Source organism: Leucoraja erinacea, chromosome 39 (assembly GCF_028641065.1).
Source record: "Leucoraja erinacea ecotype New England chromosome 39, Leri_hhj_1, whole genome shotgun sequence".
NCBI classification, from domain to species: domain Eukaryota; kingdom Metazoa; phylum Chordata; class Chondrichthyes; order Rajiformes; family Rajidae; genus Leucoraja; species Leucoraja erinaceus.
Window position 1 is genome coordinate 4,418,367 of NC_073415.1, and position 25,435 is coordinate 4,443,801.

Here is a 25,435-nt window from a genome sequence, read left to right on the forward strand (position 1 = left end):
AATAAATTATAGTGGAACCTGAATACTCTAGTTGCTCATCCCCCTTTACAGATATCTCTATGGTCTCTCTTCCCCTTGTGATACCCCCCGACAGGGGCTGGTTCCGTGACTGCCGACAGCCCTCAGTCTGATGATGCTTATTATGCCCCTGTCCCACTTAGGAAACCTGAACGGGAACCTCTGGAGACTTTGCACCCCACCCAAGGTTTCCGTGCGGTTCCCAGAGGTTTTTGTCAGTCTCCCTACCTGCTTCCACTACCTGCAACCTCCGGCAACCACCTGCAATCTCCGGGAACCGCACGGAAACCTTGGGTGGAGTGCAAAGTCTCCAAAGGTTTCCGTTCAGGTTTCCTAAGTGGGACAGGGGCATTAGTGAATGAAAGCTTTTGCGTGGTTATCTTCAGCTGAGAATCGACTCTGCCTTCTGTTGCTGCCTGACCCGCTGAGTTACTCCAGCTCTTTGTGCCTATCTTCGTTTTAAACCCGCATCTGCATCAACCAGATGTACTAACAACGTTTGCAAGGCATTTGGTCACGTGCATGGGTTGGGAAAGGTGTGGAGGTAGAAACAAGGAATTATAGATAGGAAGACCAGAAACATCACCCATTCCTTCTCTCCAGAGATGCTGCCTGTCCCGCTGAGCTCTTTTTGTGTCTATCTTCGTTTGAAACCAGCATCTGCAGTTCCTTCTGACACATCTGTTTAGTTTAGTTTAGTGTAGAGATACAGCATGCAAACAGGCCCTTCGGCCCTTGCCCACCAACGACCACCCAGTACACGAGCACTACCCTACACACTAAGGACGGTTTACAATTTTATCCAACCAATTTGCCTACAAATCTTCGCACAACCAACATTTTTGCACACTTTAGTTTAAATATACCTCAACAGCTACCACAGAGCTTTATTCAGTCTGGTGAATGGATGCCAGAGGCAGGACCCTCAATGTTAACTATATTTCTGTCCAAAATTATGCCTGTCACATAACATTTTCCAAAGCCGACTAATTTTTAGTTCATAGACACAAAATGCTGAAGTAACTCAGTGATTCAGGCAGCAGCTCTGGAGAAAAGGAATGGGTGACGTTTCGGGTTGAAACCCTTCTTGAGACTGAAAGTAGAGAGGGGGGAGGGGAAGATCTTCCCCAGCCAAGAATGATCACCCCTTCCCCAGTCAACAATGGGCCATTATGGGCTACCCTTGAATGAGATCGTCTGTTGCCAGGCCTAATTTAATTTGTTCTGGCCCTTTCCCGCCTACAGTTCCCCCACCTCTACTTTCAGTCTGAAGAAGGGTCCCAATCCCCAAATGTCACCTACTCCTTCTCTCCAGAGATGCTGCCTGACCCAATGAGTTACTCCAGTATTCTGTGCCTATCTCCAGTATAAAGCAGCACCTGCAGTTCCTTCCCACACAGACCTTTTTGTTCAGTTTTGCTTAGTGTCACAAAGTCCAATATCACGTGCCTTCAAAAGCAGGGACACATGTTTGATTGATCAGTCTCCTTGAGTTAGTGGGGACCATTGATAAAATATGGCATCAACCTCACCTCCATCCACAATTCAGATTCCATTAGTTAAAAATATATATAATAAAAGCAGGTATTTACTTTTGAAAGAAATTAGCTTTTCTTTATCCAAATACTGAATAACTGGTAATATCTTAACCTTGGTTTTGTTTTAGTCACAAGAATACACTCACAAAAGGCTCAACACAGATTGTTATAATATTAATTACTTGGGATATTTACAGATTACATGGTTGCTCACAGCTTTAAGTTGCTCAGTTTCCACAGGGCGCACGATACTAGGACGTCGGGCACTTCAAGGCTGCGCTAATGGTCTGAGGTCCATTGGCCTCCAGAAGGGGAAACTGAATGATATATAGATCGTCAGGCCACAATAGAAACACCAGGGGAAATCCAGGTGATGGCCGCTGAGATTTAGGGACCAGCCAGAAAAGAATAACAAGAGCAAGGCCGTATCTGGAGACTATCCTGGAGACTAGAAGGTGGAAGGATCTTCAACACTGTCTTCTTGTTGACTCTCTGGTCCAGTCCGGTAAATGGTGACCTGTTCAGACCACAGGCATCTTTCCCAAGCTCCCGACCCTCCGTTATGCTAACACGTTGTGTGGTTGGTCAGTATGGAATTGTCCGAGCTGATGTTCGATTCCTTTGTCACTTTCCTCTTCAACTTGAACATGTCCGATATGTGGAATGCCTGGAAGAAAAAAAAATACATGGGTGTAATGGGAAATTGGGATTAGTTCATTACTGTCACGTGTACTAAGATACAGTGAGAAATGTTGTCTGGGTATTATCCAGGCAGATCATACTGTATGCGTGTACAATCAAGCCCGTACAAGTTCAACATCTAGTGCAATAGAGAGTCCCAGAGTGCAGAATATATTGTTACTGTGTTATTGTTACAGAGAAAGCGCAGATTTAAAAAAAATTCAGAGGCCACAGTGCGGTAGGTTGGAAGATGAGATTTTTAAAAATTTCAGAGGCCACAATGCGGTAGGTTGGAAGATGAGAACTACAGCTTATGGGAAGACCATTCACTAGTGTGAAAATAGAAGAGGGGGGAGTAGAGGGAATTACAGGGGTGGGAATAGTCCTGGGTTATGCTGGTTGATTTCCTGAGGCAAGCTCTGTAGGGCAGCAACTCTACCGCTGTGACACTGTGCCATTCTCCAGAGTTGGGTCAAAGACCCTGTTTCCATGATGTACGAGTGTATTAGTACGGGGGTCAGGGGTTTAATGGGTACGGGTGTCAGGAGTTATGGGGAGAAGGTCGGAGAATGGGGTTGAGAGGGAAGGACAGACCAACCATGATTGAATAGCGGAGGTAGACAAAAGTGCTGGAGAAACTCAGCGGGTGCAGCAGCATCTATGGAGCGAAGGAAATAGGCAACATTTCGGGCCGAAACCCTTCTTCAGACTGAATGGCGGAGTTGGCTTTATGGGCCAATTTGCCTAATTCTGCCCCTATAACTTATGAAATGAACATAACTATGAATCTATATTGAATTCTCTAACTTGAGTAACTAACTCTTGCTAGCCGTTTGTGCCTGTAACCATTTTGGGCTGTTTTTCCCTTTCTATGAGTGTAGTCAGAGTGTAACTCACGGCCTTTCCCACAGCGACAGAAAAACGTTGACCCCTCCCAAATGCCCCGTCACATTCAACAGCCGACCTCGCAAGACGAGTGCTGTGTCTTCCCACACCATAAAAAAAAATAACTGCAATGTAAGGGCGGCACGGAGGCGCAGCGGTAGAGTTGCTGTCGTACAGCGCCAGACACCCGGGTCTGTGGTTCGATCCTGACTACGGGTGCTGTCCGTACGGAGTTTGTACGTTCTCCCCGTGACCTGCGTGGGTTTTCTCCGAGATCTTCGGTTTCCTCCCACACTCCAAAGACGTGCGGGTTTGTAGGTTAATTGGCTTGGCACCAATGTAAAATAATGAGCAACTTAATGAGTAAAATAATGAGCAACTTAAAACAATGAAGAATCCCTGATTCCTGGGATGTCAGGACTCGGTCTTATGAAGAAAGACTGGATAGACTTGGTTTATACTCTCTAGAATTTAGAAGATTGAGAGGGGATCTTATAGAAACTTACAAAATTCTTAAGGGGTTGGACAGGCTAGATGCAGGAAGATTGTTCCCGATGTTAGGGAAGTCCAGGACGTTGTCACAGCTTAAGGATAAGGGGGAAATCCTTTAAAACCGAGATGAGGAAACTTTTTAACGCAGAGAGAGGGTGAATCTCTGGAAACTCTCTGCCACAGAGGGTAGTTGAGGCCAGTTCATTGGCTATATTTAAGAGGGAGTTAGATGTGGCCCTTGTGGCTAAGGGGATCAGGGGGTATGGAGAGAAGGCAGGTACGGGATACTGAGTTGGATGATCAGCCATGATCATATTGAATGCGGTGCAGGCTCGAAGGGCCGAATGGCCTACTCCTGCACCTAATTTCTATGTTTCTATGTTTCTAATGCCCCTCGCGTGTGTGGGATAGGGTTAATGTGTGGGGATCGTTGGTCGGTGCGGACCCGTTTCTGCGCTGTATCTCCGCCGTATAACTGAAAAACTGAAACTAAAGAAGCCCTAAGCCTAAATTGCAGATTTGAGACTTAGTCTGCCAGCCTCAGGTTACATGTTGAGTTCACGTTGTGTCTGTCTATTTTCTTTTCTCCTTTCTAAACAGCATGGAAATTAAGATGAGGTTTACTAAGTTATGTAAAGGTTAACTAGCTGCAGTCTTTATTTTGCTTCCATTGAATAAACTGACTTGGGTAAACATTACTTAGAGAGGGCCTTCTCAGAGGTGCTATGTCCCTCTGCTGAACTCGTGTTGTTGGCGAATGGTAACGATCTTGTTCCAATGAATGTTGCAATCTGTTTGCCCCTGAAAGCTCCGGAGCTCGGTTATCAGTGCCCGCAGTTACCCTCTCGATTGCAACACCCGACCACTGTGGCAAAACGCACGCACATAGAGACACATACCCCCACCCCTCATATTAAATCCAATACAGATCACTCTGAAGAAGGGTCTCGTCCCGAAACGCCACCCATCCCTTCTCTCCAGAGATGCTGCCTACCCGCTGGATTACTCCAGCATTTTGAGTATCGTTGATTTCAACCAGCATCTGTATTTTTTTTTCATACAACTCATATTTTGCTTGGGCAGCTTCCAGCCCAGTGGTATGGATCTTGATTTCTCTAGCTTCAAATAACCCTTGCATCCCCTCTATCTCCATCCCTCCCCCACCCAAGTCTTACTAGCTCCAAAATAGAGGCAACTACCTCTTGTAGAGGCAATTGATAACCCTACCACAACCAGAGAGCAGTGTTGAACTACTACCTGCCTCTTTCATGACCCACGGACTATCCTTGACCAGCTTTACCTTGCACTATACGTTGTTCCCTTATCACGTATCTATTCACTGTACACTATAAATGGCTCAATTGTAATCACGTATTGTCTTTCTGCTGACTGGATAGCACGCAACAAAAGCTTTTCACTGGACCTCAGTACACGTGACAATAAACTAAACTGAAACACATTGTCTGCAACTTGTTTTCACCAAACCCACAGCTAATAATGGCTTAATTTCCTTTTTCATCGTAACTTTTTTGCATATCTTTTCTTCATTTGTTCCATATCTCCCTATATCATCTCTCGTTTCCCTTTCCCCTGAATCTCAGTCTGAAGAAGGGGCTCGACCCAGTTCTTTTCTCCAGAGATGCTGCCTGACCCGCTGAGTTACTCCAGCATTTTGTGTCTATCTTCGGTCTGAACGTTGCTTCCTGCGTACATGTGCAGTGAAGAAAGCGAATGGTATGTTAGCTTTCATAGCAAAAGGATTTGAGTATAGGAGCAGGGAGGTTCTACTGCAGTTGTACAGGGTCTTGGTGAGACCACACCCTGGAGTATTGCATACAGTTTTGGTCTCCAAATCTGAGGAAGGACATTATTGCCATAGAGGGAGTGCAGAGAAGGTTCACCAGACTGATTCCTGGGATGTCAGGACTGTCTTATGAAGAAAGACTGGATAGACTTGGTTTATACTCTCTAGAATTTAGGAGATTGAGAGGGGATCTTATAGAAACAGACAAAATTCTTAAGGGGTTGGACAGGCTAGATGCAGGAAGATTGTTCCCGATGTTAGGGAAGTCCAGGACAAGGGGTCACAGCTTAAGGATAAGGGGGAAATCCTTTAAAACCGAGATGAGAAGAGCTTTTTTTCACACAGAGAGTGGTGAATCTCTGGAACTCTCTGCCGCAGAGGGTAGTCGATGCCAGTTCATTGGCTATATTTAAGAGGGAGTTAGATGTGGCCCTTGTGGCTAAGGGGATCAGAGGGTATGGAGAGAAGGCAGGTACGGGATACTGAGTTGGATGATCAGCCATGATCATATTGAATGGCGGTGCAGGCTCGAAGGGCCGAATGGCCTACTCCTGCAACTAATTTCTATGTTTCTATACAGTCGTTCTATTAAGTCGGCCACTCTCTGCAAAGTTAACCAAGTGTGACAAAGACACTGAAGTCCGCCAGTGTACAGCCTCCTCTCACACCTGTGCCAGCCTTGGAATGTACATTCCTACCATCCCTGTGGCCTCATTATTTACCCAGCTCTGGAGTTCTGGACCGCGGCCATTTTGGCAGCGTGGGTGGAAAATGGATTACTCTCACATTACCCAGTGGCAACAAATCCTCTTGGATATTGTGCTGAAACTCACTGGAAATGCAAGCTTGCTGAGCACGTTTAGTTTAGTTTAGATTAGAGATACAGCGCGGAAACAGGCCCTTCCGACCAGCGATCTCCGCACACTAACGATATCAATTAGAACAGCGGTGTCAAGAGTTGTGAGGAGAAGGCAGGAATGTGGGATTAAGAGGCATAGATCAGCTTGCTATTGAGGGAGTGCAGCGTAGGTTTACAAGGTTAATTCCCGGGATGGCGGGACTGCCATATGCTGAGAGAATGGAACAGCTGGGCTTGTACACTCTGGAGTTTAGAAGGATGAGAGGGGATCTCATTGAGACATATATGATTGTTACGGGCTTGGACACGCGAGAGGCAGGAAACATGTTCCCGATGTTGGGGGAGTCCAGAACCAGGGGCCACAGTTTAAGAATAAGGAGTAAGCCATTTAGAACGGAGACGAGGAAACACTTTTTCTCCCAGAGAGTGTAGAGCGGTGGAGGCGGGTTCTCTGGATGCTTTCAAGAGAGATCTAGGTAGGGCTCTTAAAAATAGCGGAGTCAGGGGATATGGGGAGAAGGCAGGAACGGGGTACTGATTGGGGATGATCTGCCATGATCACATTGGATGGCGGTGCTGGCTCGAAGGGCTCCTGCACCTATCGTCTATTGTCTAATGATTGAATGAGGGAATGGACAGGTGAATATTTGGGGCCAGGACTCTGGCGTAAGGGGAGGGGCGGGGATGGTGGAAAAGAGAGGTGGGGGTGGGGCAAAGCCTGGCAAGTGATGGGTGGATATAAGCAAGAAACGGCAGATGCTGGAATCTTGCATAGAAGACAATTGCTGGAGTAACTCAGCAGGTCAGGCAACATCTCTGGAGAGCGTGTGGTCGGGAGATGTTTTGGGTCAGGAAAACGCGATCATTCTGAAGAAATGTCCAAACCTGAAAAGTCACCTGGACATGTTCTCCAGAGATGCTGCCTGCCTGACACCCGAGTTACTCCAGCACTTTGTGATTTGGTTTTACAGAACACGACTCACCAACTATTGTCAAAGTTTAGCAATAGTCAGAAGAGACTTTTCTTCAAAGTGCCCCACCTTCGAAGGTTAACTTGCTCTATCCCAGACTGCGATGAGAGGAACCATCCAGCGATGGGAGGACCTCATGCAGATGTCACAACAGCTCAACAGATTGTCGCAATCCTATTTCCTAATCAGTCTGGTGCACAAGAAGGTTTAACTAAAGTTCAGCAGTGAGCCGGAGTATGTAGAGTTTCCACAAGATTGCATCAGTCAAACATAATAGTGGAATCCATGACAAGGGAGGCAGGGTAGAACAGCTGCAACACCAGAGATGCGGGTTCCATCCTGACTGCGGGTGCTGTCTGTACAGAGTTTGCACATTCTCCCTGTGACCACGTGGGTTGTCTCCGGGTGCTCAGGTCTCCTCCCACATATCAAAGACGTAGGTTAATTGGCTTCTGTAAGTTGTACCTAGTGTGTAGGATAGTGTTAATATCTGGGGTGATCGCTGGTCAGCATGGACTCGGTCTGCCAAAGTGCCCCTCTTCCTAGCTGTGTCTCTAAAGTCTAAAGTATAAGGAGCTGAGTTGTTTCCTTGACAGGTGGTGACAGTACGGATAGGTCTGCTACCTCACAGCTCCTGAGACTAGTGTTGCCAACCCGAAACGTCGCCTATTCCTTCGCTGCATAGATGCTGCCTCACCCTCAGAGTTTCTCCACCATAGGAATCTGAGGGGTAACTTTTTCACACAAAGGGTGATGGGTGTATGGAACAAGCTGCCAGAGGAGGTGGTTGAGGCTGGGACTATCCCAACGTTTAAGAAACTGTACATGGATGGGACAGGTTTGGAGGGATATGGACCAAACGCGGGCAGGGAGGACTGGTGTAGCTGGGACATGTTGGTCGGTGTGGACAAGTTGTTTTCATGCTGTATCACTCTATGACTCGGACTAACAGCCCACGGAATCTTTATGTAAGAGCCGCCATTTTGGCAATAATACCCCTGACAACAACAGACTAAACTGAACCAAAGTAGCAAAAGCTTCCGACTTACGATCCAGTAGGCGATGATGGCTCCTTGCAGAAATCCCACCAGGACGTCGGATGGATGGTGCCGGTAATCGGAGATGCGGGTGAGGCCGGTGTAAATTGCCATCATGATTAGGAGGGCCTGCAGCAGGGGCCTCAGCAGCCGAGCACCTTTCCAGGTGAACCGGGCCTCCAGGTAAAACTGCGGGCGAGAGAAGCCAACCTTCAGCATGCGATTACTCCCATTACAACTACTCCCATTACTATCATTCCCATTACTATCACTCCCAACACTATTGCTCCCAACATTATTACTCCAAAAACTATTACTCCCAACACTATTACTCCAAACACTATTGCTCCCAACACTATTACTCCCATTACTATCACTCCCATTACTATCACTCCCAACACTATCACTCCCATTACTATTACTCCCAACACTATTACTCCCAACACTATTACTCCCAACACTATTACTCCCAACACTATTACTCCCATTACAATTACTCCCATTACAATTACTCCCATTACAATTACTCCCATCACTATTACTCCCATCACTATTACTCCCATTACTATCACTCCCATTACTATAACTCCCAACACTATTGCTCCCAACACTATTACTCCAAAAACTATTACTCCCAACACTATTACTCCAAAAACTATTACTCCCATTACTATTACTCCCGTTACAATTACTCCAATTACAATTACTCCTATCACTATTACTTCCATTACTTGCAACACAACATCGTTTTCAACATGTCTCCAGTGCAGGTACCTAACGCGACTCCCTAGACCTGTAAATCCACTGTGCGGCACGATGGTGCAGCGGTAGAGTTGCTGCCTTGCAGCGCCAGAGACCCGGGTTCGATCCTGACTAAGGGTGCTGTCTGTGCGGAGTTTGTATGACCTGTGTGAGTTTTACGTTTTGGGTCAGGACCGTTCTTCAGACTAATGGGAGTGTGTGTGGGGGGGGGGGGGGGGAGAGAAAGCTGGGAAAGCAATTGAGGACAGGCCCATGTTGTAGTAATGTTTATAAAACATCAGAGCCTTCCCCCCCCCCCCCCCCCCCCCCCATGGTGGAAGTATCCAACACATGAGGGCATAACTGCAAGGTGAGAGGGGGAAAGTTTAATGGAGACTAGACAAAGTGCAGACCTGTCTGGTCTACTCTGTCAACGGTGTGCGTTTGCGGAGCTGATGAAGCTGTTTTGAAGCCCTCCCCCTGATGTCACTGGAAGGTGGTGGAATATTCTTTTTTTTTTCCTGTACCGTGGTGGGGGGGGGGGGGGGGGGGGGGGGGGGGGCAATATGTACCGTTGGGGGGGCAATATGTACCGTTGGGGGGGGAGGGCATTGTGACATCACTGGAAGCTGGTGTTTTAAAAGGTAATTTTGGCTTTTTTTTTAGACTTTCGATGACCTTACCATCTCCGAAATTCCTACGTTACAGATCAGATACAAACTAGCTCAGATACAAACTCGTAACACTGGTTATCTGATAGTGTTGAATTCCTGAAGGCTGCAACGTTTTCAAACAGGAGATGAGATGCCATTCCTCAAGCTTAGATTGTGACTCCTTGAAACAGTGCAAGAGTTCAAAGCAGAGAGGTCAGAGTTGAAATGGAGGATTAAAGATGGAGGCCACTGGAAGTTCATGGCCAGCCTGAAGAAGGGGCGTGACTAGGGCTGCCAACGTCCTCACTCCCAAATAAGGGACAAAAGGTCAAAATATGGGACAAATCCCCGATGGCAATTCGTTGACCGACTCGGCCATGGCTAGGTGAATGGTGAGTTGGCCCGGGTGCTGGACAGCACACAAGGCCCAGCCGGCTGGGCCAGCTGAGGAGTTTTGGCCCGGCACCCCATCCAACTCATGAACCGATGATCAGCCATGAGAAGGAGGGGTGGTGGTTTCTCAGTCTGAAGAAGGGCTCCAATCCACAACCCCACCAACTTTCTTCCGACTGTGTCCCACTGCAGTTCTTTCCCATCTCACAGCCTCTGCCTTGCCTAATCTGGGACATTCCAAGCGGCGTACCAGATAACACTGTAGTGATAAATCATCCATGAAACATATAGCCCTTGCCAATAGCACGAGGTTAGACAACCTGAACATGTCAACTCCTGACACATCACTCACTATTAATCACCATGCCAAACACATTCTCCACTGTTTGGGCCACAGGGTTAATAGGGTCAGCCCGGGATAACACAGGGGAACTTTAAAACATTTTTACAAGAGATTCCGTGCTACAAGTTCAGACATGGGGAGACAGAATCAGAGACAAGGGAAATACAGTAGCATAAACAACCATCATTTACAAAAGTATTTTCATTTACAAATTGTTAGTGTATCCCTCTTTTAAATTATGAGCAGGGATTATGATTCTAAATGAGTTTGTGGGGAAATATATTTGGCAAATGAATCCCAAAATCACATGCTCAGAAGAGTGACTTTTAAACTGAAAGTTCACCAACACGTCAGGAATCATTTCCAAGGTTGGGAAAAGGCCATTCAGCCCACTGGGTTCATTCTAGCTCCCAGCAGAGCAACTCCATTAGACCCGCTCTCCCTGCTACTTATTTCCTTGCTGCCTTATGCCCCTGTCCCACTTAGGAAACCTGAACGGAAACCTCTGGAGACTTTGCGCCCCACCCAAGGTTTCCGTGCGGTTCCCGGAGGTTGCAGGAGGTTGCCGGAGGTTGCAGGTAGTGGAAGCAGGTAGGGAGACTGACAAAAACCTCCGGGAACCTTGGGTGGGGCGCAAAGTCTCCAGAGGTTTCCGTTCAGGTTTCCTAAGTGGGACAGGGGCATTATTCTTTCACACACACACACACGCACGACCTCCAATGTTTCGTTAATTCCTTTGCCATTTCGCTGCACTGAAGGGTAATACACAGCAGCCAACTTGCGTTGGGATGTGGGAGGAAATGGGAGCACTCAGAGGAAATCCGCGCAGTCACACGGAAAAGAATGAAAAATTGGTGGAGAGAGTGCCCGAGGTCAGGGGGTGTGGGTCAAAGCCGCCAACTGTTGTTAACATGGTGACACAGCGGTAGAGTTGCTGCCTCATAGCACCAGAGACCCGGGTTCCATCCCGACTGTGGGTGCTGTCTGTACGGTGTTTGTACATTCTCCCCGTGACCACAAGTGCTCCGGTTTCCTCCCACACTCCAAAGACGTACAGGTTTGTTGGTTAATTGGTTATGGTAAAATTGTAAATTGTCCCTAGCGTGTGGGATAGTGGCAGTGTACAGGGATCGCTGGTCGGCGCGGACTCGGTGGCCAAAGTCCTACCTGGACTCCACAAGGGATCGCAGACGTGCACGCTTTTAATTTTAATCTCTAACTTCAGATAGCCCTTGCTTTCTCTCTCTCCCCCTTCCTCTCCCCAGTTCCCCCACTCGGCCTGTTGTCTTTGTCCCGCCCACTCCCCCGACATCAGTCTGAAGAAGGGTCTCGACCCGAAACGTCACCCATTCCTTCCCCCCCAGAGATGCTGCCCGTCCCTCTGAGTCACTCCGGCATTTTGTGTCTACCTTCGGTGCATTGATGCATTGATAACAAAACTGGGACAGAAAAAGATTCAAAGTGCTGGAGTAACTCAGTGGGTCAATGCAGCATCTCTGGAGAATGTGGATAGGTGATGTTTTGTGTCAGGACCCTTCATCAGATCTGAATGAATTAGTCTGAAGAAGGGTCCCCACCTGAAACGCCACTATCCAACATCTTCAGAGATGCTGCCTGACCCGCGGAGTTACTCCAGCACTTTGTGTCTTTTTTTGTTGTAAACTAGCATCTGCAGTTCCTGGTTTACACCCCTTGCTGTTCTGCATTCTCTGCAAGGTGTTCTGTCCCAGGTTGAGCTCCCAATGGTCCCAGCTCACGGGAAGCGAGCGCTGGCTGGAGACCGCCGCACGTGCTCCAGCGTGAGCAGCTAGGATACTCCGAGGTCCCGTTGTCCCTGCCCCACCCTGGCCCGCGCCCCCACCAAACGCCTGGCAGATTTGAGTGTGAGAACGGGCTGAGCAGTTTGCTTTGTTGCAGAAGGGGAAATGCCGCTCTATTTAAAGGGGAACCCGACCCTATTGTAAAAGAAATGACAAAACCTCAACCGTTTCCACTGAAACGTCTCACATGGGTGTGCGTGCGTGTGAGGGCACCGTGGCAAACCTCAGCTCGCAGTTATCCGCCTTCCTGGTGCTCTAAGCGCTGCGCGTTTCTCATCAACCACTTCCCCCATGTAAAACATCAGGCTAAATGCACAGAGACGGCCGGGATCACTCTGCCAGCTCAGAAACAGGCCCTTCAGCCCAACCTCCCCATGCTGACCTACGCTAGTTCCACCAGCCTGCACCACACATGGAACGGTCCTTCCCTACGCCAGGGCACTGTCCGGGTTTTACAACCTACCTCGTTGCGGGACATTGGATTTTTTTCTCTGGAACTATAACGACCTTTACCAGACTTTACAACTCACCAAAGCCAGTTAACCCACAAATCTGCACGTCTTTGGAGTGTGGGAGGAAACCTGGAGCACCCGGAGAAAACCCACGTGGTCTCGGGGAGAACATACAAACTTCGTACAGGCAGCATCCATAATCAGGATCGAACCCGGGTCTCTGGCACTGAAAGGGGGCTGTCCCACTGCGGCGACCTATTTGGTGAGTTTAGAAGAGTTTGCGACTCATACTAATGTCCCGCGACTCATACTCGCATCATGGTCGACACGAGGTCCTAGGAGATCCATAGGTTTAGTCGAAGTAGGTCGTAGTAGGTCGGCATGTTAGTCGTAGGTAATCGAGGGTAGTCGAAGGTAGTTGTAGATAGTCTTCAACATAGTCGAAGGAGGTTGAAGCTAGTCTTCAACATAGTTGAAGGTGGTCTTCAACACGACATTTTTTTCAAACTCTCCTAAACTCGCCAATTAAGTTGCCGCAGTGGGACAGCCCCTTAAGGCAGCAACTCTACCACTGCACTACCCTGCCGGTCAAATCTGGACTCACACCTTCTCATCCCTTCCCCCCCCCCCCACTACATTCCTTCCTCTGGCTTCACTATTCACAAATCTTCAATTCTTTTGGCTTACACCTTTTTTAATCTCTTATCGGTACTCATGACAATGATAAATTAACAGCCATGATATTCCCACATTCAGACATCCATCAGACCGTTTGTAGGATCACAATTGTAAAGGGATGGGATTCGTTAAAGTTTCCTGGAAACTTGTAAATTGGATTTAAGTCAGTTGGGTTGCACTGATTTTTTGACATCATGTGTAGAAGGTTTGGCACCCCCCCCCCCTCTCTCCCTCTGCGATTGTTTTATGCTCAACTTCCTGCCAGGAAATTCCTAGTTTCCACAGGAAGAACCAGCCAAAATCCAAATTCATATTCAAGCTTTTCCGAATGCCGACTCCCAGCCTCTCCATGGATTTAAAGTTCCAGTCAGACTTGCTACTTTTTTCCAGGTCGCCTTTGTAATGATTAATACCATGCTTAACACAAGAACTAGCAACCTTCTGGTTGCACAAGTCTTTAACTCTGGAATGAGCTGCCAGAGAAAGCTATAGAAGGGGCCACATAAAACATCCCGCAAGGGTTTCCTCCGAGATCTTCAATTTCCTCCCACTCTCCATAGACGTACAGGTTTGTAGGTTAATTGTGTAGGAAGGAACTACAGATGCTGGTTTACACCGAAGATAGACACAAAATGCTGGAGTAACCCAGCGGGACAGGCAGCATCTCTGGATAGAAGGAATGGGTGACGTTTTGGGTCGAGACCCTTCTTCAGACTGATATGTGCCCGTCTAAAATGAGTTAGATAGAGCTCTAGGGGCTAGTGGACTCAAGGGATATGGGGAGAAGGCAGGCACGGGTTATTGATCAGGGACGATCAGCCATGATCACAATGAATGGCATTGCTGGCTCGAAGGGCCGAATGGCCTACTCCTGCACCTATTGTCTATTGTCTATTGACTTGGACCCGAAGATCCCTCCATACACCTGGACAGACATTTGGACAGGTCCATAGATAGGTGGGGATTAGAGGGATATGGACTAAACATGGCAAATGGGACTCGCTTGCAGATGAGGAGGAATTTCTTTAATCAGAGGGTGGTGAATCTGTGGAATGTGTTGCCACAGATGGCAGCGGAGGCCAAGTCATTGGGTATTAGTAGGTGGAGGTTGACAGAATGTTAATTAGTACGGGTGTTAGGGTTATGGGGAGAAGGCAGGAGAATGGAGTTGAGAGGAGATGTTGGATTGAATGGCGGAGTAGACTTGATGGGCCGAATGGCCTAATTCTGCTCCTAGTACTCATGACTGGAGGGAAGGAACTGTGGGCTCCTCAAATTTGGCACTCGAATATACCCTCTCTGTGTCATGCAGGATCTCGGAAGAGTCAGGAAGATTTGGGAATCCCCATCTGCTGATAATGGACTAGTGTTTAAAAGACAACCCACGTTCAAATTGAAATTCCCAGTCCATTTCGTTCCTGGAAACTGCAAAGCGAGATTGACTGGAATTAATCAAAGGCTGCAGGAAGTCAGACGACGGCATTACATCACTTGTGAAACCAAGCTCAAGGCGTGTGGGAGTAGGGAGCGTGCTAGACTTAAGTGGAACGAATTTAATGAAAATCAGATCTAGCAACAGTCTATTCCATTAAACACCTGGAGATACGATGTGCTGATGCGGAGACTGTTGCAGCTGAGAGCAGTTCACCACCCTCGATAATTAACAACTGCAATAGTCACTGCCCAAAAGTATAATCCACACTTTATTTCCACTTAATCACTCACAAGGACATTAACTCCTTCAGCATTGATTGTGTATGGGGCAAAGTTCATTTTGTTAAGCACTGTTAAATATAACATTTTTGAGTTGAGTTCAGTTTCGAAATACAGCGTGGAAATAGACCCACCAAGTCCGTGCCGACCAGCGATCCCAGCATACTAGCACTACCCTACACACTAGGGACAATTGAGAATATTTACCGAAGCCAATTAACCTACAAACCTGTACGTCTTTGGAGTGTGGGAGGAAACCTGAGCTCCCGGAGAAAACCCACGCAGGTCACGGGGAGAACGTACAAACTCCATACATACAGCACCCGTAGTCGGGATCGAACACGGGTCTCTGGCGCTGTGAGGGAGCATCTCTACCGACACAGGGCAGTGCCGCCCGAATGAATTCAGGCACATTAGCTACAAGGGGACGTCAGACAAATATGGTTTGAAGGGCCTGTCCCACTGTACGAGCTAATTCAAGAGTTCTCCCGAGTTTCCCCTGATTCGAACTCGGAGAATTACGGTAATAGCCGCTCGTAGGTACGCGGGGACTCTCGTGGCTTACCGGGTTTCACGAGTACCTGCCGTTAGCGTTACGAGCCGCTAACGGCAGGTACTCGACAACGTACCTCGGTGACTGCCAATCACCACCCCCCCCCGGACACTTATTATTATTTATTCAAATCATATGCTATGTCGCTCTTCCAGGGAGATGCTAAATGCATTTTGTTGTCTCTGTACTGTACACTGACAATGACAATTAAAATTGAATCTGAATCTGAATCTGAATCTAAGAGACGCCCCGAGCTCCGACGTACCCGCTACGAACTTATCACGAGTTTGATTTTTTTATTTTTAAACTCGGGAGAGCTCTTCAATAATCTCGTATAGTGGGACAGGCCCTTTAATAGAAGGATATAAAATCATGAAATGCATTGATAGGCTCAGACTGAAGCAGGGTTTTGGCCTATTTTCTTCGCTCCATAGATGCTGCCTCACCCGCTGAGTTTCTCCAGCATTTTTGCCTATGATACGTTCTGACAGTCTACTCTTTCTCCCAAGGTGGAGATGTAAGGCCAAGGGAGCTTGGCTTTAAGGTTAGAGCTGGAAAGTTTAAAGGAGATGTGCGGAGCAGGTTTTTGCACAGAGAGTAGTGGGTGGCTGGAACGATTGTCAGAGGTGGTGGTGGAGGTAGATACGATAGTGACATTTAAGAGCTGTTCACTTAGCCAACTTAAACTAAGCACATGGATATGTAGGGGATAGAGGTTCCTGGGTCACATGTAAGCAGAAGAATAGACACAAGGAACTGCAGATGCTGGTTTACCAAAAAAAGACACACAGTGCTGGAGTAGTGAGTGGTTCAGGCAGCATCTCTAGAGAGTTTAAGAGGGAACTGCAGATGCTGGAGAATCGAAGGTTACACAAAAAAGCTGGAGAAACTCAGCGGGTGCAGCAGCATCTATGGAGCGAAGGAAATAGGCAACGTTTCGGGCCGAAAACCTTCTTCAGACTGATCGGGGACGGGGGTGGGCGGGGACAAGAAAGGGAAAAGGAGGAGGAGCCCGAAGGCTGGGGGATGGGAGGAGACAGCAGGGGGGCTGAGGAGGGGGAGGAGACAGCAAGGACTAACAAAATTGGGAGAATTCGATGTTCATGCCCCCGGGGTGCAGACTCCCCAAACGGAATATGAGGTGCTGTTCCTCCAATTTCCGGTGCTGCTCGCTGTGGCCATGGAGGAGACCCAGGACAGAGAGGTCGGAGACGGAGTGGGAGGGGGAGTTGAAGTGCTGAGCCACCGGGAGGTCAGCTTGGTTATTGCGGACCGAGCGGAGGTGTTCGGCGAAACGATCGCCCAACCTCCGCTTGGTCTCACCGATATAGATCTGCTGACATCTAGAGCATCTCTAGAGAACTTGGATAGGTGACATTTCGGTGATCAACTAATTCTTTCTCAGCAGTCAGAGATTAAGTGACACTGGCACTGTGGCCCCCTGACCCTCTGGAAGAGCCAATGCAACTTATAACGTGCCACCTGTAACTCACACTGGTGCTACTCGACATTACTCCACAGTAAAACTGGTTCGTCCAGGATAAAAATAGTTGCTGATTGAGGGGAAGATTGCTTTCCAGACAAAACTACTGAGAGCTTTTCAAGCAAAACCTGCGAAACTCCCTCCACACTTCAACAAAGAACCCATTCTTCAAAGGGCTCGGTTGTAACTTTGGAGAATCTGGTCATTATTTGAGAGGTTTGACATTGCAGATGCAACTTGCTGCTTCTCAACCCGTTTGCAAACTTGAAATCTGCATCAAAGCTACACGCTTAAGAGATGCTTAAGGACTGCACAGTGGTTCACCACCACTTAATATTCTGCAACATCTCTTCCATGCATTCGAGGCCCATGTTACTGCAAAGATTGAAATTCGAACACTCTTACTCATACAGATTGCTGCCTCACCTGCTGAGTTACTCCAGCATTTTGTGTCATATTCCTGTCCAAGTGTTTCTAATCATGTATCTATATATTGTAAATGGCTCGACTGTAATCACGGATTGTCCGCTGACTTGATAGAAACATAGAAATATACGTAATAGGTGCAGGAGGAGGCCATTCGGCCCTTCGAGCCAGCACCGCCATTCATTGTGATCATGGCTGATTGTCCCCAATCAATAACTTTTCATTTCACTGCACATCTCGTATGTGCACATCTCGTATGTGTACATGACGAATAAACTTGACTTGATAACCCGTGCCTGCCTTCTCCCCACATCCCTTGATTCCACTAGCCCTAGAGCTCTATCTAACTCTCTCTTAAATCCATCCAGTGATTTGGCCTCCACTGTGGCAGGGAATTCCACAAATTCACAACCCTCTGGATAGTCAGATCGTCTTGGAGGAGAGGATGCTCCTTAAACTGCGGAGCATCCTGGACAATACAGCCCACCCCCTCCATGACACACACTGGTCAACCTGAGGAGCACCTTCAGCAACAGACTGGTTCCACCCAAGATGCAGCACAGAACGCCACAGGAGATCCTTCTTCCCTGGGGCTATCAAACTGAACAACTCCTCCCCCTTCTGTCGTGGGGTAGACTGACTCCCCTTCCCCCCACCCCCCTCCCCATTCTTTGCTCATCCCCAATCATGGACTTCCCACTTGTCAGTTTAATGTCATGTTTCTCATGTATCTTGTTGTGTTTTGTGACTGTTGGCAGACCAATGTCCCTCCTGGGATAAATACATTTCTATTGCATCGTTGCGCCCGCAACAAAAGCCGTTCACCGCCCGTGAGGACACGCAACAATAAACTAAACTGCAAACACCAAACTACTGAGTTCAGCGCTTCACTGAGATGACAGTAGTGCCTTCTCCCTCCCCATGGCACAGAGCATTAAGAGCAGTGCAGGTTAGAACTCGTGTGGGCCTAGTGCTGGTCAATGGGACATGCTGAATCAAACACTCACCGCCAGGTAGAGAAGGGCGTACATGGCGAAGGAGGCGTGGCCCGAATAGAACGACTTCCTGAAAGTGAAAACACAACAGCCAACGTGAGTCACACAGTCGTACCGAGTGGAAACAGGCCCTTAGGCCCCAACTTGCCCCTCTCACCAACATGCCCCAACTACACTAGTCCTGTGGCTCTCTCACACCCACGTTGGTTTTGCATACAACCTATTACGCAAGGCCCGCCTGCAGCCAACGAGTAGGTCCAGCCCCAACAGATCAATAACAACCCCAAGGTCAGACACACTCATTGGCCTTATCTGCACACTGGTTATGATTAGTGGGAATGAAAGTAAAAAGAGGCCTCTGGAATAAACATGACACAAGGTGTCTGGCTCAGCTCAGTCTTGTTTGCTCTTTGCTTTCTGTCGTGGGATTTAGTAGATTCTACAGTCCCCGCCTGCCTGAGTTTGGCCCATATCCCTCTAAACCGGTCCTATCTGTGTACCCGTCTAAATGTATTGGAAAGAAGTGCAGATGCTGGTTTAAATCAAATATCGACACAAAATGCTGGAGTAACTCAGCAGGTCAGACAGCATCTCTGGACAGAAGGAATGGGTGACGTTTCGGGTCGAGACTCTTCTTCAGTCTGATCTGTACCCGTCTAAATGTTTCTTAAACCTTGCAATAGTCCCAGCCTCAACTACCGCATTACCCTTTGTGTGATGAAGGTGCCCCTCAGCTTCCGATTAAATCTTTTCCCCTCACCTTAAACCCATGTCCTCTGGGCAAGAGATTCTGTGTGTCTACCCGATCTATTCCTCTCATTAATTTGTACATCTCTATAAGATCACCCCTCATCCTCCTGCGCTCCAAGGAATAGAGTCCCAGCCTGCTCAACCTCTCCCTGTAGCTCAGGCCCTTGAGTCCTGGCAATATGACTATCACTCAGGTGAAAGGAAGAGCTCTAAGCCAGAGAGACTCTACAGGTACTTCAATGGGTAATGATATATCTTGCGTGTTACGCATGTGCTGCTCAACATCTTCACACAAGAGTGCATGACAGTAGGATTCGGATAGTCACACCTAATCTAACCTCTGGTGTTTGGTGACATACAGAGAATGAGCCAGCTATGTTTGTTTAAGTCATGGGACCTGGCTTTCCTGGCGTTTATTGCCAATCATAATTGCCTCTTTAGGAAAGTGGGTGGAACAGCCACTTTCACAAGTTCGTAAGTTCACAGGAACAGAATCAGGCCATTCGGCCCCACCATGCACTCATGGCTGATCTATCTCACCCTCTCAACCCCATTCTCCTGCCTTCTCCCCATAACCCCAGACACCCGTACTAATCAAAAATCTGCCAATCTCCACCTTAAAAATATCCATTGACTTGGCCTCCACAGCCGTCTGTGGCAATGAATTCTACAGATTCACCACCCCCCTCTCACTAGAAGAAATTCCAACTCAGCAACTTTCTAAATATACGTCCCTTTAGACAATAGACAATAGACATTAGGTGCAGGAGTAGGCCATTCGGCCCTTCGAGCCAGCACCGCCATTCAATGTGATCATGGCTGATCATCCCCAATCAGTACCCCGTTCCTGCCTTCTCCCCATAACCCCTGACTACGCTATCTTTATGAGCCCTATCTAACTCTCTCTTGAAAGCATCCAGAGAATTGGCCTCCACTGTCCTCTGAGGCAGAGAATTCCACAGATTCACAATGTGAAAAAGTTTTACCTCATCTCCGTCCTAAATGGCTTATCCCTTATTCTGCTACCCCTTAATTTATTTTGAGGCTATGTCCTCTGGTCCTAGACAGAGTCTAAACAAAGTCTAACTGGAGTCCCAGTAGAGTTTAATGCCCCTGTCCCACTTAGGACACCTGAACGGAAACCTCTGGAGACTTTGCGCCCCACCCAAGGTTTTCCGTGCGGTTCTTGGAGGTTCCCGGAGGTTTTTGTCAGTCTCCCTACCTGCTTCCACCACCTGCAACCTCCGGGAACCGCACGGAAACCTTGGGTGGGGCGCAAAGTCTCCAGAGGTTTCCGTTCAGGTTTCCTAAGTGGGACAGGGGCAACACTGGAGTCCCAGCAGAACGTAACTAGATTCCCAGCGTAAAGTCCCAGCAGGGTATAACCAGCAGCTGGATGCAACACCCACCCCAGACTGGGCCGGGAGACAGATTGGCGGTGGGCAGTGCCTGGTTCGGTGGGAAATCACGACACGCGCTAAACAGAGACAATTGCCACCAGCGCCCCACCTGCCCTCGGTGACTGCAGAGTCCGTTCCGTTGCAGTCGTAAATCTCGATGTATCCCCGGGAACAGTTGATCTTGGTGAAGTCGGGCTTGCAGACGGACAGGAAGTTGGGCCTCAGCCTGCCCACGGCCACCTTTGCCAAATCGGTGAGCGACTGACTCACGGCACAGCCAAACAGGAAGCAGCCAACCTGCTTATAGATTACCGAGACGTAGGGATTGGAGACAAACGACTTGGTCTTCTCCTTTAGGCAGCGGATCCTGTAACTCTCACTGAAGGCGATCTGCGGGGAAACAAAAAGAAATGGAGGGGGTGGGGGGGGGAGAGAAATAATGAATTGTGTGCCATTTCATCACCCTCCTCATCCTTCCTTCTCTGTCAACACAGTTGGGTCACACCTTCCACCGCTGGGAGTGTGGAACGGATCTGGACATGCACAAGGTCCAATGTTTCAGAGCTGTTTTATAGACACGTGTGCGTAACATTGTTTTCGCAAAGATCACGCATGCACGAGCCGCCATGTTTTGCCACCATTTATCAAGCTACCATTTACATAGAAACATAGAAAATAGGTGCAGGAGGAGGCCATTCAGCCCTTCGAGCCAGCACCGCCATTCATTGTGATCATGGCTGATCGTTCCCTATCAAGAACCCGTGCCTGCCTTCTCCCCATATCCCTTGACTCCACTAGCCCCGAGAGCTCTATCTAACTCTCTCTTAAATCCATCCAGTGACTTGGCCTCCACTGCCCTCTGTGGCAGGGAATTCCACAAATTCACAACTCTCTGGGCGAAAAAGGTTCTGGACTGGCCCGACATTGGGAACATTTTTCCTGCATCTAGTTTGTCCGGTCCTTTCATCATTTTATAGGAAGAGGAGGAGCCTGAGGGCTGACGGAGAGCTGGGAAGGGGAGGGGCTCTCCCTCAGCCCTTGGGCTCCTCCTCTTCCCTTCTCCTTTCTCCTGGAGAAAACCCACACAGTCACGGGGATGACGAGCAAACTCCACACAGACAGCACCCGTAGTCAGAATCGAACCCAGGTCTCTGGCGCAGTGAGACAACAACCCCACCGCTGTGCCACTGTTTAAGAGGTTTTTAGATAGGTAACATAGATATGCAGGGAATGGATGGAGGGATATGGACTAATCTCCCTGCAGGCAGAAGAGATTAGTTTAACTTGGCACCATGGTTCAGCATGGGTATACCGGGCCTAAGGGCCTGTTACTGAGTTACGGAGGCTGCCAATCCCACCCCACTGGCCACCACTACCAATGCAGGACACACACAGGGTAAACTTGCTGAGCTTTGCAATCTGATTCATGCAGTGATTAACACAAACTTCCCGTGGCAACTCCATTCATTACGGCTCAAGGTCGGGGCGACAGGGCTATTGTTATTTAAGGCAGTGGGAAACGGACGCTGCATTTGCGTAGTTGGTAAATTATTGTTCATTCAAGGTACACGCTGACCTTTCAAGTTTCCTCAAGTAACATCCTCTGCCAAATCAAAGCAACGTAAGGTTCTATTTGTGTCTGCGCATCAGGCAGCTAACTCGTTGACCTGACCTTACTCCTCCCATTTGTGTCTTCCACTCAGTTATAGCACGGCAGACATGTCACGTCCAAGGCAGACTTGACATCTATGTCGTTGCAACGGCAATGCCAAGGTAATTTCCGCAGCACACGAGTGTGTGCCCCCTCCCCTTTGCCAGCATTGTTCAGCACTGGGGGAGGGGGCACGGACATGCAAGCGCAGATGACATCCAGCGTGTCACTAACAAACAGGAATTCCTCTGCGGGAAGAAACTGCTGACACAGCAAGGCAGTTTTATTAACCCCATCCAGTCACGGGGAGGAGGGAGTGTTTGCAATGACAGCCACGCCCCAGGTATCGAGGCACTTCAAACCCAAGATCTTTCCTTCAAATTCCACCTGGGAGGCACGGTGGAACATTTGCTGCCTTTCAGTGCCTGAGACCCAGGTTCGATCCTGACTATGGGTGCTGTCTGTACAGAGTTTGTACCTTCTCCCCGTGACCAGCGTGGGTTTTGTCCGGGTTCTCTGGTTTCCTCCCACACTCTAAAGACGTGCAGGTTTGTCAGCTAATTGGCTTGGTATTAGTGTAAATTATCCCTAGTGTGTGTGTGTGTGTGTGTGTGTGTGTGTGTGCATGCGTGCGTGTGTGTGTGTGCATGGCCCTGTGTGTGTGTGTGTGCGCGCATGACCCTGTGTTTGTGCGTGTGTGTGTGTGTGTGTGTGTGTGTGTGTGTGTGTGTGTGTGCGCGTGTGCGTGCGTGTGCGTGTGCGTGTGTGTGTGTGTGTGCGCGTGTGTGAGCGTGTGTGTGCGTGCGTGTGTGCGTGTGTGTGTGTGTGTGTGTGTGTGTGTGTGTGTGGGATAGTGTTAGTGTGCGGGGATCGCTGGTCGGCATGCCAAGGGGCCTATTTCCTTTCTGTACTGCTAAACTAAGCTAAAAAACATTGCCCCGAGACTGAAGATAGACACAAAATGCTGGAGCAACTCAGCGGGACAGGCAGCATCTCTGGATGGAAGGAATGGGTGACGTATTGGGTCGAGACCCTTCTTCAGGCAAGACTGTTCAGACTGCATCCCTGCTTTGTAGATTCCTCTGTGAAACACCTCTCATTGAGACACCTCGACATTTACATTTCAATAAGATGTCGAATTTTTCTGAACTGAAACAAGTTTAGTCCCAGCTGACTCAGCCATTTCTTATGGCCGGCTGCATCTGTCCACAAAGCAACGATCAGGCTTCACCAAGCAATTAATTGACTGAGAATACTTTGAGACGTCTTGAAGTTTCGATAAGGTGCTGGGTGAAAGCTAGCTGCCTAAACACAACAAATGGTTGTGATTAATGTCTGGTGCGAGGCCTTTGGTAAAGAAATCCACAGCCTTGTGGTTTATGATCTCATCTGCATCCCTTGATGAAAATCTTGCTGGTTCTTCCAGCCTCGATCACTCCCGTCTTATCCCCCCCACACTGCACGGCCCGCATCTGCCAGAGACCCACCGACCGCTTTGTCAGTAGCTGTGTTACCTCCTGAACTTCACTGAGCTGCTATCAAATACAACAGCGGTGCAGCGGGTGGAGCTGCTGTTCCACCGTGCCAGAGACCCGGGTTTGATTCTGACCTCGGGTGCTGTCTGTTCAGTGTCAGCACATTCTCCCTGAGACCACGGGGGTTTTCTCCAGGTGCTCCGGTTTCCTCCCACATCCCAGAGTTATTTCGTTTAGTTTAGAGATAGAGTACAGAGTCCACGCTGACCAGCGACACTAACACTATCCTACACACACACACAAGAGAAAATGTATAATTTTACCCAAGCTAATTAACCTACAAACAAAACCGGAGGAAACACAAACAGGCCACATAAATGTAGACTAAAATGCTGGAGAAACTCAGCGGGTGAGGCAGCATCTATGGAGCGAAGGAATTAGGCAAAGTTTTGGGCCGAAACCCTTCTTCAGACTGATGTGAGGGGGAGGGGAGGTGGAGGGGGCAGGAAGAAGAAAGGAAGAGGAGGAGTCAGTGGGCCGAGGGAGAGCTGAGAAGGGGAGGAGAAAGTAAGGACTTCCTGAAATTAGAGAAGTCAATGTTCATGCCGCTAGGGTGCAGACTGCCCAAGCAGAATATGAGGTGCTGCTCCTCCAATTTACAGTGGTCCTCACTCTGGTCATGGAGGAGGCCCAGGACAGAAAGGTGGGATTCAGAATGGGAGGGGGAGTTGAAGTGCTGAGCCACCGGGAGATCAGGTTGGTTAATGCGGACCGAGCGGAGGTGTTGGGCGAAACGATCGCCAAGCCTACGCTTGGTCTCACCGATGTAGATCAGCTGACACCTAGAGCAGCGGATGCAATGGATGAGGTTGGAGGAGGTGCAGGTGAACCTCTGCCACACCTGGAACAACTGCTTGGGTCCTTGAATGGAGTCAAGGGGGGAGGTGAAACGACAAGTGTAGCATCTCTACGATTTCCAGCATCTGCAGCTCCATCTTAAACAACAGGTCACACAAAGTACAAGCTCTGCACAGACCGCACCCAGAGTCAGGATCGTGTGTCTGGCTCTGCAAGTCCCACTTGCCAATTTTTTATTCGGCGTCATATCAGTGTCGCCAAAAGATTTAGAACATTTCAAAACCAGCGGCGACAAGGAAAATCGTTGCGATACTTGAAAAAACATCGCACGTCATACGTCATCACGCTGTGACGTTTCAGTGACCTGATACGCCAGTCAATGATGCCGGCAGATGGCACAAAAAAATCTCCAAGTGGGACAGGCCCTTAAGGCAGCAACTCTTCCACTGCGCAACCCTGTCACCCCAATCCCTTTAAAACCACATCCTCTGATTTAGACTCCTTGCAAAATATACGCAATGTGTTAATATCGTTCCCTATTATAAATGCAATGACATCACTGGTTAGGGATGATAAGCTCTTGCTCACAGTGGCTATCTTTTTACTTGGCTGCTCCTTTCCTTCCAGATGTTATGGCCATCGTGGGTCTTGTCACGACGAGGGAAGGTTTATACGTCAGAGTGAGTTACTGCACAGGAGCGTGGCACGGTCTCCAAAGCAAGGCTGCTTATTACACAATGATTTGACGAACACTGAGTATAAATGG

The 25,435-nt window shown here is 48.5% G+C and overlaps 1 protein-coding gene across 1 annotated transcript in view; it reads right to left on the minus strand.

Moving 5' to 3' along the window:
• Nucleotides 1-305: 305 nt before the first annotated feature.
• LOC129714492 (phospholipid phosphatase 3-like) overlaps nucleotides 306-25,435 on the minus strand; it is a 67,596-nt gene continuing 42,466 nt past the window's right edge. Inside the window, exons 3-6 of the mRNA XM_055664133.1 lie at nucleotides 20,795-21,075; nucleotides 18,548-18,605; nucleotides 8,298-8,474; nucleotides 306-2,223 (exon numbers count right to left, since the gene is read on the minus strand). Coding sequence (XP_055520108.1) covers nucleotides 2,122-2,223; nucleotides 8,298-8,474; nucleotides 18,548-18,605; nucleotides 20,795-21,075 — 618 coding nt within the window. The 3' untranslated portion in view covers nucleotides 306-2,121. The remainder of the gene's footprint in view (nucleotides 2,224-8,297; nucleotides 8,475-18,547; nucleotides 18,606-20,794; nucleotides 21,076-25,435) is intronic.